Source organism: Rhincodon typus, chromosome 38 (assembly GCF_021869965.1).
Source record: "Rhincodon typus isolate 14 chromosome 38, sRhiTyp1.1, whole genome shotgun sequence".
Lineage (NCBI taxonomy): Eukaryota > Metazoa > Chordata > Chondrichthyes > Orectolobiformes > Rhincodontidae > Rhincodon > Rhincodon typus.
The window spans coordinates 1,345,794-1,358,576 of NC_063369.1; the positions used below are offsets into that span (position 1 = coordinate 1,345,794).

General features: G+C 44.0%; 2 protein-coding genes across 3 annotated transcripts in view; one reads left to right on the top strand and one right to left on the bottom strand.

The window, feature by feature from the left end:
* Positions 1 to 12,783, top strand: part of gtf2f1 (general transcription factor IIF, polypeptide 1) — a 152,325-nt gene that overhangs the window by 125,928 nt on the left and 13,614 nt on the right. The window lies entirely within an intron of this gene.
* The window catches only part of wdr83 (WD repeat domain containing 83), a 31,380-nt gene that overhangs the window by 18,310 nt on the left and 287 nt on the right, over positions 1 to 12,783 (bottom strand). For both annotated transcript variants that reach the window (XR_007265744.1, XM_048617923.1), the window contains exons 2-3: positions 4,606 to 4,726; positions 3,821 to 3,926 (exon numbers count right to left, since the gene is read on the bottom strand). Coding sequence is in view for 1 of the 2 variants with exons in the window: in XM_048617923.1 (XP_048473880.1) it covers positions 3,821 to 3,926; positions 4,606 to 4,726 (227 nt within the window). In the remaining variant the exon portion in view is untranslated. The remainder of the gene's footprint in view (positions 1 to 3,820; positions 3,927 to 4,605; positions 4,727 to 12,783) is intronic.

Here is a 12,783-nt window from a genome sequence, read left to right on the forward strand (position 1 = left end):
TGCTAACACCTCCTCCTTATGAACCTCAATCCCGTCTAGTCTAATAGACTGTATCTCAGTATTCTCCTCGACTACATTGTCTTTTTCCTGTGTGAATACTGACGAAAAATATTCATTTAGCGCCTCTCCTATCTCTTTGGACTCCACGCACAACTTCCCACTACTGTCCTTGACCGGCCCCAATCTTACTCTAGTCATTCTTCTATTCCTTACATACCTGTAGAAAGCTTTAGGGTTTTCCTTGATCCTACCTGCTAAAGACTTCTCATGTCCCCTCCTGGCTCTTCTTAGCTCTCTCTTTAGGTCCTTCCTAGCTAACTTGTAACTCTCAAGTGCCCTAACTGAGCCTTCACACCTCATCTCTACATAAGCCTCCTTCTTTCTCTTGACAATAGATTCAACTTCTTTAGTAAACCACGGTTCCCTCGCTCGACCACTTCTTCCCTGCCTGACAGGTACATACTTCTCAAGGACACGCAGTAGCTGTTCCTTGAACAAGCTCCACATTTCAATTATGCCCAGCCCCTGCAGTGTCCTTCTCCATCCTATGCATCCTAAATCTTGCCTCATCGCCTCATAATTGCCTTTCCCCCAGCTATAACTCTTGCCCTGCGGTATATACCTATCCCTTTCCATCGCTAAAGTAAACGTAACCGAATTGTGGTCACTATCACCAAAGTGCTCACCTACCTCCAAATCTAACACCTGGCCTGGTTCATTACCCAGTACCAAATCCAATGTGGCCTCGCCTCTTGTTGGCCTATCTACATACTGTGTCAGGAAACCCTCCTGCACACATTGGACAAAAACTGACCCATCTAAAGTACTCGAACTATAGCGTTTCCAGTCAATATTTGGAAAGTTAAAGTCCCCCATAACAACTACCCTGTTACTTTCGCTCCTATGCAGAATCATCTTTGCAATCTTTTCCTCTACATCTCTGGAACTTTTCGGAGGCCTATAGAAAACTCCCAATAGGGTGACCTCTCCTTTCCTGTTTCTAACCTCAGTCCATACTACCTCAGTAGACAAGTCCTCATCAAACGTCCTTTCTGCCACCGTAATACTGTCCTTGACTAACAATGCCACACCTCCCCCTCTTTTACCACCTTCCCTGATCTTACTGAAACATCTATGAACCACAATGGGGTCCAGCAGCTCCCATATCATGCAGTTACAACACATCGCCTGGCCTGGCATCTATATTTTAATTATTTAGTTCTTAATTTGACTTTTAAAAATGTTGCACTGGTCTTTCAGTTTGTAGCTTGTAAATATTTCCTGTTTACCTTCAACCTGAAAGTAACCGGTAACAAGCAATCAAATTAGTAGCTATCACCAAGCAATGAACTTTTGGTTTACCTGTAATGCCACTCTTTTGAGCTGGGCCCTGATCTGAGGCTTCAGTTTATCCTGTTTAAACAAACTTTATAAACTGTGAGCCAAAGAAAAAAGCAAAAAGCATCTCATTTCCCTCTGAACTGAATTCCCACACTGCTTCGAAATTCTCCAAACTATATACTCACTCAGGCAGTGTCTCACTCTGGATATGATCTCACCTTCCTGACCATGTGGAGCTTACTCCCTAAGTACTTCTTCTCTAGTGACAGTTTTTTTTCTGTTTATTTCCTCCTTCCCCTTCCGTTAGCCCCTTGATTATTTAGTATTTTTGGAATACTGTTTCTGTCCTCCACTGTGAAGACTGATGCAAAGTACTTACTCAACTCCTCTGCCACTTTCTGTTTGCCCATTATTATTTCCTGACCCTCTTTCTCTCGGATGCCTGGTCTCTCCCTTTTCATATTTTTAAAGAAGCTCTTACTGTCCCTTTTAAATGATTTGCTATTTATCCTCTTGTTTTGTTTTCTCCCTCTTTTATTTGCAACCACTTTTATAACTTTCCCAATCCCCTGGTTTATCACTAATCTCTGCCACGTTGTATTTTGTTTTCTTTGAATTTGATACTTTCCTTCACTTCAAGTGGTTAATCCATGACTAGTCTATTCCCTTTCCAAATTCCTCTTCCCTCATTGGGGTATCTCTTCATTGTTGATTGTGAACTATTTTCTTAAATGTCTGCCATTGCATCTCAACCAGCTTTTCTGCTGAACTCCTTGCCCACTCCATTCCAACTAACACGAGCCCTATTCCTAAAGAAATATCCTGATCCCTGTTGGATCTACAACATATTGTTCCCAGAAACTGTGCTGAATACTCTGCAAGTTCTTCCTTGTGGCTACCAATGCCAAATTGATTTTCCCAATCTGCATTAACATTAATGTCACCCAGGATTAGTGTACTGCCTTTTCACATACCCTCATTTATCTCCTGATCCATTCTGTTCTACAGAATAGCCATTGTTAGGGACTTATTAACTACCCCTCCCAAAGTCTACTTCTCTATTTTATCTTACCTCCATTCATATGGATTTTACATCTTCTGATCCAAGATTATTTCTTGCTATCGCACTTATTCCATCTCTTACTAACAAAGCTGCTCCACCACCTTCCCTTCGGAAATGTCACTGAATGCCTCTGAATATTCAGTTCCCAGCTTTGGTCTCTTTCTAACCATGTCTGTAAGATTGTATCCATTAACCTCTATTTGTGACAGTAATTCATTTATTTTGTTCCGAATACAACATGCATTTAAGTAAACAGCCATTAATTTTGCATTTTACAATTTGTTATCCCAGCTTTGGCCTATTGCTGCTTTGTCTTATTCTAGTACACTGTTCCTTCCTGTCCCACTCTGGGTATCATTCTAAAATACTTGCCATGAAATTATATCTTTTTTTTGCTTCGTAAGCGTACAGGGGCCCCCTCTCCTAACCTTCCCCTCTTCTAACTAGTTTGAAGCATTCTCTCTAGCCCTAGTTACATGATTTGCCTGGACAGTGGTCCCAATGTGGTTCTGTCTGACTAGAACAACTTGCTTCTACTCCAGTGGTGCTGCTAGTGCCCCATGAACTGAAACCATTCCTCCCCCATACATTTAACTCCATGATTTTAATTACCCTGAGCCCGTTTTTAGTTTACAGTCCTATCAATGTCACAGGTCCCAATGGGGATGACAGCGGAATCCATCCCCTCCCACTCAGGTTCCTCTCCAGTCCCAAGGAGATGTCCTTAACCCTGACACTGGGCAGGAAACATTGCTTTCGAGACTCAAGCTCACGGCTGTAGAGAACTGTATCTATCCTCCTGAATATACTGTCCTTTACCACAGCTATGTTCCTCTTGCCATGCTCCCAAACCCCTCAAACCCTCAGCATGAACAGGTCCCTGTGCTAAGTTGTCCTGGTCACTTTGCTCATCCTCCTGCTGTTCCACTCCCGACCACTCCTTGTAACTGTTGGACAGTTGCAAGGACAAAGGCTCCTCAAGAGTTGCCCCACAGGTTCCCAAACCTGGCTCAGCCACAACCACATCCTTCCCATTCCTGATCACAGACCAAGTAATGCAAGGATATGACCACCCTCTGGAGAAACGTCCAGGTTACTCCCCACTTCCCTGACAAGGGTGCTATCTCCGCAACTCAGATTCCAGCTCCTCACCTCAGAGCTGGAGTTGCTCAAGCTGCAAACACTTGCTGCAGATATAGGGGGGAGCAATATGAGGTGGAGGTGGGAAGGCTATAGGCAGAGTCACTGATCACAACTCCACAGTAGCAGGAGATAGCAAACGGTCAGTATGTTGACTGTCCCCCCAGTCTCTGTGTCTGCCCCGAGCACTATAACACTTCCAGCAGGGAACACCTTTGATTGTTTATGCCTCAAGATCTTCTAGTGTTCCATTTATTTACTAAACAGCTTTCTTACCCCTCCATGACCCCTGAATTTCCGGACCAGCTGTCCTGTAGCCACATCCCAGAGGACAACAGTTTTATCGGATCCACATGAGCAAATCTGGCTATTGTCGCAGGATCTGAGGGAGATGAGAAATCAAGCCAATAAAAGGGAATTTGCAGCAGGAAGGTGTACAAATCCTCAGCATGATGCTAGACCCCACATCCCACACAAGGGCAAAGGTCATTGGGTGGATGACCAGCTGACCCTGAAGGCAAAAGGCATGCAATGCACAGGCTGGGGGAAGGGGGTCACATCAATATCAAAGCTATTAGAAATGTAAAAGGTAAACCAGTGTTTCAGGGTAGGTGATGATGAAAATTAACCAGTTCAGTAAACAAGGCCATACAGTCCATCAAATCAATTTCTACAGCTTTGTCAATGTCTTGCTGTAGAAGCTGTGTCTCTGGGAAGACAAGGGCTCAGGACTAAGATGCTGCTAACACCTGATGGAGAGGGGAAACATTATACTTTGGACTGGGTGACCGTCGCAAGGAAAGTATTCCCGGTGAATGTTGCAATTGGTGATTTTCACAAATACTGAACAGAGTGGAATGTACAAGCAGTATATCTTTACATTACCCGCAAATCTAATCACCATGCAGTGTGCACAGTTACCCCAAACAGGAAGCATTTAAAAACACAGAAAAGTGGTGCCAGTGAAAAGGTGTGCAATAAATGATGCATGGATAAGCGAACCTATGAAGGTCAGCCTGCACACTGTGTAAACTGGGGACAGAGTGACAGAGTAGCCTTACCCAGCAGCATCCAGAACCTCATATCCATGGCCACTGTAGGTCTTCAGGAGTGTTCCTCGATGTGGATTCCACAATTTTAGAGTTTTGTCGCTGCCACAGGTCAAACAGTAATTGCCATCCACTAGGGACAGAACACAGAGTACAACAAGTACTAAATAAACTGTCGAAAATGGCATCCTCAAATAGATTGTCTTCAAATTCCATTCAAATACATGGCACATGAGTGGAACATATCGCATATACATAGGGAGAGGTACATAAGGGATGTATAAATGGAGTACTTAGAGCATAAAAGGGTTTATTGGGAGAGAATATAGGTGAATGGTTTATTGTGGGGCATATAAAAAGGTATTGAAGTTTATACAGAGATATTAGGAGAGGGTTATATTAGAGTCATAAAGATGTTCAACACGGACACAGACCCTTCGGTCCAACTCATCCATGCTGACCAGATATTTTCAGTTGTTTCAGCGGCGGGAGTCTGGGAGAAAGCGTAAGGGCAGCCTGGGGAGGTAAGCTTTTCGATTATAAAAGTCTTAAATCGCATGACTGTGGCCTTTCAGTTGTTTCAGCGGCGGGAGTCCGGGAGAAAGCGTGAGGGCAGCCTGGGAACGTAAGCTTCCACCCAATAAATTTGGGAGTTAACTAATACCCAAGACAATACACGCATAGTGTCTCCCACCCTTCCACCTCCTCTAACCTAATAATAACGACTAAGTGTGGTGAGCAGGTAAGCTATTTGCATTTTTTTTTCCCTCATCTCTGTTATCTTTCGGGATGGTCACCCAGTTGCCAAATCCTCTGGGAGCGGGTCGGAAGGCAAGGCTGGAGTCTGTTTGAGTATTTAACGGAGTAAACTTACTGGTGCAGAAAACACTGCAAAACTAAAAAAAACTAATTAATTTTAAATAATTAACTAAGTAGAGATGGCAGGCCAGGTGATGTGTTGTAGCTGTATGATGTGGGAGCTAGCTGATCCCATTGAGAACGGCAGTGGCCACATCTGCAGCAAGTGTTGGCTGCTTGAGGAGCTCCGGCTCAAAATTGATGAGCTGGAATCCGAACTCCAAACACTGCGGCACATCCAGGAGGGGGAGAAATACCTGGATGCTGTGTTCCAGGAGGCAGTCACACCTGGTAGATTAACTAATGTTAATTCGATCGGCGGGCAGGGACAGCAGTGTGTGACTGCAAGTGAGGCAGATAGAGGGATCCTGCAGACAGGAACACAGGAGCCGCAGCCCTTGACATTGTTCCATAGGTATGAGGCACTTGCTCCCTGCGTGGATGAGTAACAGGGCTGCGGGTCCAGGAGGCCATTCAAGAGGGGGGAGCAAAAAGACAGACTATAGTTGTAGGGGATTCCATCATCAGGGGGATAGACAGTATCCTTTGCAAGCAGGATAGAGAATCCCACATGGTGTGTTGCCTGCCCAGTGCCAGGGTGCGAGACATATCTGACCGGTTTGAGAGGATACTAGAGAGGGAGGGGGAGGATCCAGTTGTTGTGGTCCACGTAGGTACCAACAACATAGGGAGGACTAGGAAAAAAGACCTGTTTCGGGATTATGAAAAGCTAGGAACAAAATTAAAAAACAGGTCTTCAAGGGTCATAATCTCTGGATTGCTGCCCAAGCCACGTGCAAATTGGCATAGGGAGGCGAGGATCAGGGAAGTAAACACGTGACTAAAAGAGTGGTGTGGAAAAGAGGGTTTCCTTTTCATGGGGCACTGGCATAAGTTCTGGGACAGGAGGGATTTATACCGCTGGGATGGACGCCACATGAACAGGGCTGGGTCCAGTGTTCTGGCGAAAAGGGTAAGTAGGGTAGTTAATAGGACTTTAAACTAGTAAGTGGGGGGGAAGGGAGAAGTGAGCGTAGAGGGAGAATAACAATTAATGTAACGTAAAGCAGCAGGTTAGCAAGTGACGAGGAAGCTTCAACTCGGTTGAAAATTAGGAAAAAAGTTAAAGGGAAGGAGAACTCAAGAGCTGTTAGTAATGGAGGTAATAGGACCCAAAAAGAAGGTGCAAAAACTGGCATAAGGGCACTTTATCTGAATGCTCGGAGCATTCGAAACAAGATGGATGAGTTGATGGCGCAAATCATGGCAAATGGGTATGATTTAGTGGCCATTACAGAGACATGGTTACAGGCTGGTCATGACTGGGAGTTAAATATCCAGGGGTATCAAACTGTTCAGAAGGACAGACAGGAAGGTAAGGGAGGTGGTGTTGATCTGATTTTTAAGGTTGATATCAGGGCAGTAGTGAGAGATGATATAGGTTCTACTGAACAAAACGTTGAATCCATTTGGGTGGAAATTAGGAATAACAAGACGAAGTCACTGATAGGTGTGGTCTATAGGCCACCAAATAATGACATCGTGGTGGGGCAGGCAATAAACATAGAAATAGCTAATGCATATAAAAATGGTACAGCAATTATCATGGGGGATTTTAATCTACATGTAGATTGGTCAAACCAGGTCGGTCATGGCAGCCTTGAGGAGGGGTTCATAGAATGCATCCGCGATAATTTCCTTGAACAATATGTAATGGAACCTACGAGGGAGCAAGCTATCCTAGATCTAGATCTGTGTAATGAGACAGGAATAATTAATGATCTCACAGTTAGGGATCCTCTCGGAAGGAGCGATCACAGTATGATCGAATTTAAAATACAGATGGAGCGTGAAAAGGTTAAATCCAGTACCTATGTCCAGTGCTTAAACAAAGGAGACTATGAAGGAATGAGGGAGGAGTTAGCTAAGATGGAATGGGAGCAAAAACTTTATGGTGGGTCAATTGAGGAACAGTGGAGGACTTTCAAAACAATTTTTCACAGTGCTCAACAGAAGTATATTCCAGTGATAAGGAAGAACTGTAGGAAAAGAGAGAGCCAGCCTTGGATGTCTAAGGAAATAAAGGAAAGTATCAGATTGAAAAAAAACACATACAAAAAAGCAAAAAGTAGTGGGAAACTAGCAGACTGGGAAATCTTTAAAGGCCAACAGAAAGCCACAAAAAAAGTTATAAGAAAAGTAAGATCGATTATGAGAGTAAACTAGCTCAGAATATAAAAACAGGCAGCAAAAGTTTCTATAAATATATAAATCGTAAAAGAGTGGCGAAGGTAAACATTGGTCCTTTACAGGATGAGAAGGCCAATTTAATAACTGGGAATGAGGAAATAGCTGAGACATTAAACAGTTATTTTGTGTCAGTCTTCAGTGGAAGACACAAATAATATGCCGAAAACTCATGGCAAGAAGGTTATAGCAGGCGAGGACCTAGAAACTATCATTATCACTTAGAAGGCAGTGCTGGGCAAGCTAATGGGGCTAAAGGTAGACAAGTCTCCTGGCCCTGATGAAATGCATCCCAGGGTACTAAAAGAGGTGATGGGGGAAATAGCAAATGCACTTGTAATTATTTACCAAAATTCGCTGGACTCTGGGGTGGTTCCCACAGATTGGAAAACAGCCAATATGACACCACTGTTTAAAAAAGGAAGTAGACAAAAAGCAGGTAACTATAGGCCAGTTAGCTTAACCTCGGTAGTGGGGAAAATGCTTGAATCTATCATTAAGGAAGAAATAGCAAGACATCTGGATATAAATTGTCCCATTGGAAACACCCAGCATGGGTTCATGAAGGGTAGGTCAGGTTTAACTAATTTGGTGGAATTCTTTGAGGACATTACTTGCATGGTGGACAATGGGGAACCTGTGGATGTGGCGTATCTGGATTTCCAGAAGGCATTTGACAAGGTGCCACACCAAAGGCTGCTACATAAGATAAAGTTGCACGGTATTACAGGTAATGTATTGGCATGGATAGAGGATTGGTTGACCAGTAGAAAGCAAAGAGTAGGTGTAAATGGGTGTTTTTCTGGTTGGCGGTCAGTGGCTAGTGGAGTGCTTCAGGGATCAGTGTTGGGACCTCAATTGTTTACAATTTACATAGATGATTTGGAGTTGGGGACTAAGTGTGGTGTGTCAAAACTTGCAGCTGACACTAAGGTGAGTGATAGAGCAAAGTGTGCAGAAGACACTGAAAGTCTACAGAGGGATATAGATAGTCTAAGTGAGTGGGCAAAGGTCTGGCAGATGGAGTACAATGTTGATAAGTGTGAGGTCATCCATTTTGGTAGGAATAACAGCAAAATGGACTATGTTTTAAATGGTAAAAAATTGCAGCACGCTGCTGTACAGAGGGACTTGTGAATGAATTGCTGAAGGTGGGATTGCAGGTTCAGCAGGTAATTAAAAAGGCAAATGGAATTTTGTCTGTCATTGCTAGAGGGATGGAGTTTAAAAACAGGGAGGCTATGCTGCAGCTGTATAGGGTCCTGGTGAGGCCACACCTGGAGTAGTGTATGCAGTTTTGGTCTCCTTACTTGAGAAGAGATATATTAGCACTGGAGGGGGTGCAGAGGAGATTCACTCGGTTGATTCCAGAGTTGAGAGGGTTGGATTATGAGGAGAGACTGAGTAGGCTGGGATTATACTCACTGGAATTCAGAAGAATGAGGGGAGATCTTATAGAAACAAATAAGATTATGAAGGGAATAGATAAGGTGGAGACAGGGAGGTTGTTTCCGCTAGCAAGTGAAACTAAGACTAGAGGGCATTGCCGCAAAATAAAGGGAAGCAGATGTAGAACTGAGGTCAGGAGGAACTTCTTCACCCAAAGGGTTGTGAATCTGTGGAATTCCCTGCCCAGTGAAGCGGTTGAAGCTACCTTGCTGAATGTTTTTAAGGCAAGGCTAGATAAATTTTTGATCAGTAAAGGAATTAAGGGTTATGGTGAGTGGGCGGGTAAGTGGAGCTGAGTCTCAAAAAAGATCAGCCATGATCTTATTAAATGGCGGGGCAGGCTCGAAGGGCCAGATAGCCTACTCCTGCTCCTAGTTCTTATGTTCTTATATCCTAAATTAATCTAGTCCCATTTGCCAGAATTTGGCCCATATCCCCCTAAACCCTTCCTATCCATATACCCATCCAGATGTCTTTTAAATGTTGTAATTGTACCGGCCTCCATCACTTTCTTCTAGCAGCTCATTCCATACACGTACCACCCTTTGTTTGGAAAACATTTCCCCTTAGGTCTCTTTAAAATCTTTCCCCTCTCACCTTAAACCTATTCTCTCTAGTTTATGACTCCCCTACCCTGGGGAAAAACCTTGGTATTCACCCTATTCATACCCCTTATGATTTTATAAACCTCTGTATGGTCACTCCTCAGCCTCTGATGCTCCAGGGAAAATTGCCCCAGCCAATCAGCCTCTCCCTATAGCTTAAAGCCTCCAACCCTTGCAACATCCTATTAAATCTTTTCTAAACCTTTTCAAGTTTAAGAACATCTTTCACTATCCTATCTACCTGCAACTCCACTTTCAAGGAACTATGAACCTGAACTCCAAGGTCTCTTTGTCCAGCAACCCTCCCCAGGACCTGACCATTAAGTGTATAAATCCTGCCCTATTTGCCTTTCCAAAATGCAGCATCTCACATTTATGTAAAGTAAACTCCATCTGCCACTCCTCGGCCCAATGGTCCATCTGATCAAGCTCTCACTGTACTCTGAGGTAACCTTCTTCACTGTGTCCACTACACAGAATTTTGGTGTAATCTGCAATTTTACTAACCATATCTCCTTAACATTCACATCCAAATCATTTATATAAATGATGAAAAGCAGTGCACCCAGCACCAATCCTTGTGGCACACCGCTGGTCACAGGCCTCCAGACCCCAATGCAACCCTCCACTACCCACCTCTGTCTTCTACCTTAAAGCCAATTTTGTATTTCTCTGGTTCTCCCTGTATTCCATGTGATCTAACCTTACTATCAGTCTACTATGTGGAATCTTGTCAAACACCTTGCTGATTCCATATAGATAACGTCCACCGCTCTGCCTTCATCAATCTTCTTTGTCACTTCAAAAAACTCAATCAAGTTAGTGAGACACGATTTCCCATGCCCAAAGCCATGTTGACTATCATGTAAATCCTGTTCCTCAGAATCCTCTTCAACAATTTACCCACAGACTCACCGGTCTGTAGTTCCCTGGCTTTTCCTCACCACCTTCCTTAAATAATGGCACCATATTAGCCAACCTCCAGTCTTCTGGCACCTCGTCTGTCGCTATCGATGATACAAATATCTCAGCCAGGGGCCCAGCAATCACTTCCCTAGCTTCCCACAAACCTCTAGGGTACACCTGATCAGGTCCTGGGGATTTATTCACCTTTATGCATTACATCCAGCATCTCCTCCTTTGCAATATGGACACTTTTCAAGATATCACTATTTATTTCTCCAAGTTCTCAAGCTTCCGTATGCTTCTCCACAGTAAATACTGACATGAACTACTCATTTAGTATCTCACTCATCTCCTGCAATTCCTCACATGGATGACCTTGTGATCTTTATGGGGCCCTATTCTCTCCCTAGTTACTCTTTTGCCCTTAATGTATTCTTAAGAGTCTCTTTGGATTCACCTTAGCCCAGTTTGCCCTCCTGATTTCCCTCTTGAGGATACTCCTACTGCCCTTATGCTCCTCGAGATATTCACTTCTTCCCAGCAGTTTACACCTACCATTTGCCTCCTTTTTCTTGACTAGAGCTTAGTATGATCTGCCTGTACTGCTTGTAAACAAAACTTTTCACCGTACTTAGGTACACGTGACAATAAATCAGTCATCAGTATCATCAGAGCCTCAATTCCTCAATGTCATCTAACATTCTCTACACCTATCAGCCTTGCCCTTCAACCTAACAGGAACATACTGTCTCTGGACTCTCACTATGCAATTTTTGAAGGCCTCCCACTTTCCAGCTGTCCCTTTACCTGTGAATAGTCTCTTCTAATTAACTTTAGATCGCTCTTGCTTAATACCGTCAAAATCTGCCTTACTCCAAAACTTTAACTTTTAGATCGGGTCTATTCTCTTCCATAGCTATTTTAAAACTAACAGAATTATGATCACTGCCCCCCAAGTGCTCTCCCACAGACACCTCAGTCTCTTACCCTGCCTTATTTCCCAAAAGTAGGTCAAGTTTTGCACCTTCCCTAGTAGGTATGTTCACACACTGAATACAAAAATGTTCTTGTATGCACTTAAATTCCTCTCCATCCAAGCCCTTAATGCTATGGCTGTCCCAATCTATTTGGAAGGTTAAACTCCCCTGCCATTACATCCCTACCATTCTTACAAATATCTGCGATCTCTTTACAAATTTGCTTTTCAACTTCTTGCTGACTATTGGGGGTGGGGGATCTATACTATAATTCTAACAAGGTGATCATCCCTTTCTAACTTCACTAGACATATTCCCAGAATCATCCTCCCGAAGTACAGCTGTAATATTTTCCCTAACCAAAAATGCTGCTACCCTTCCTCTCTTGTCCGTCCTTTTCTCTCCTTCCCATTGCATCATTACCCTAAAACATTAAACTGCCAGTCGTGCCCCTTAGGGGGAGGGTACGTACCTGTGGGGTATTGAATAGGGGTATATTGGGAGAATATAAGGAGGCATATCAGGGCGTACTGGGGAAGAAGTACAAATGAGAGGTATGTCAAGGGCATGGGGAGCTGTTATTGGGTTATAAAGTGCATTTTTTAATTATATTGGGGATGTATATAAGGTGAAGTTGAGTTTATATAGGGGCACAGGGAGGGGCATATAATTGCACATTGGGTTTACAGAGGGGCATATATAACAGGGTATTGGGTTTTAGGGGGGCACAGGGAGGGGTATATAAAGAGGGTATTGGGTTTATACTAGGTGGGGTTTACAGGGAGAGGTATACAGCGGGGTATCGCGGCTTACAGGCAGGGGTATACAGCGGGGTATCGCGGCTTACAGGCAGGGGTATACAGCGGGGTATCGCGGCTTACAGGCAGGGGTATACAGCGGGGTATCGCGGCTTACAGGCAGGGGTATACAGCGGGGTATCGGGGTTTACAGGGAGGGGTATACAACGGGGTATCGGGGTTTACAGGGAGGGGTATACAACGGGGTATCGGCGTTTACAGGGAGGGGTATACAACGGGGTATCGGCGTTTACAGGGAGGGGTATACAGCGGGGTATCGGGGTTTACAGGGAGGGGTATACAGCGGGGTATCGGGGTTTACAGGGAGGGGTATATAACGGGGTATCGGGG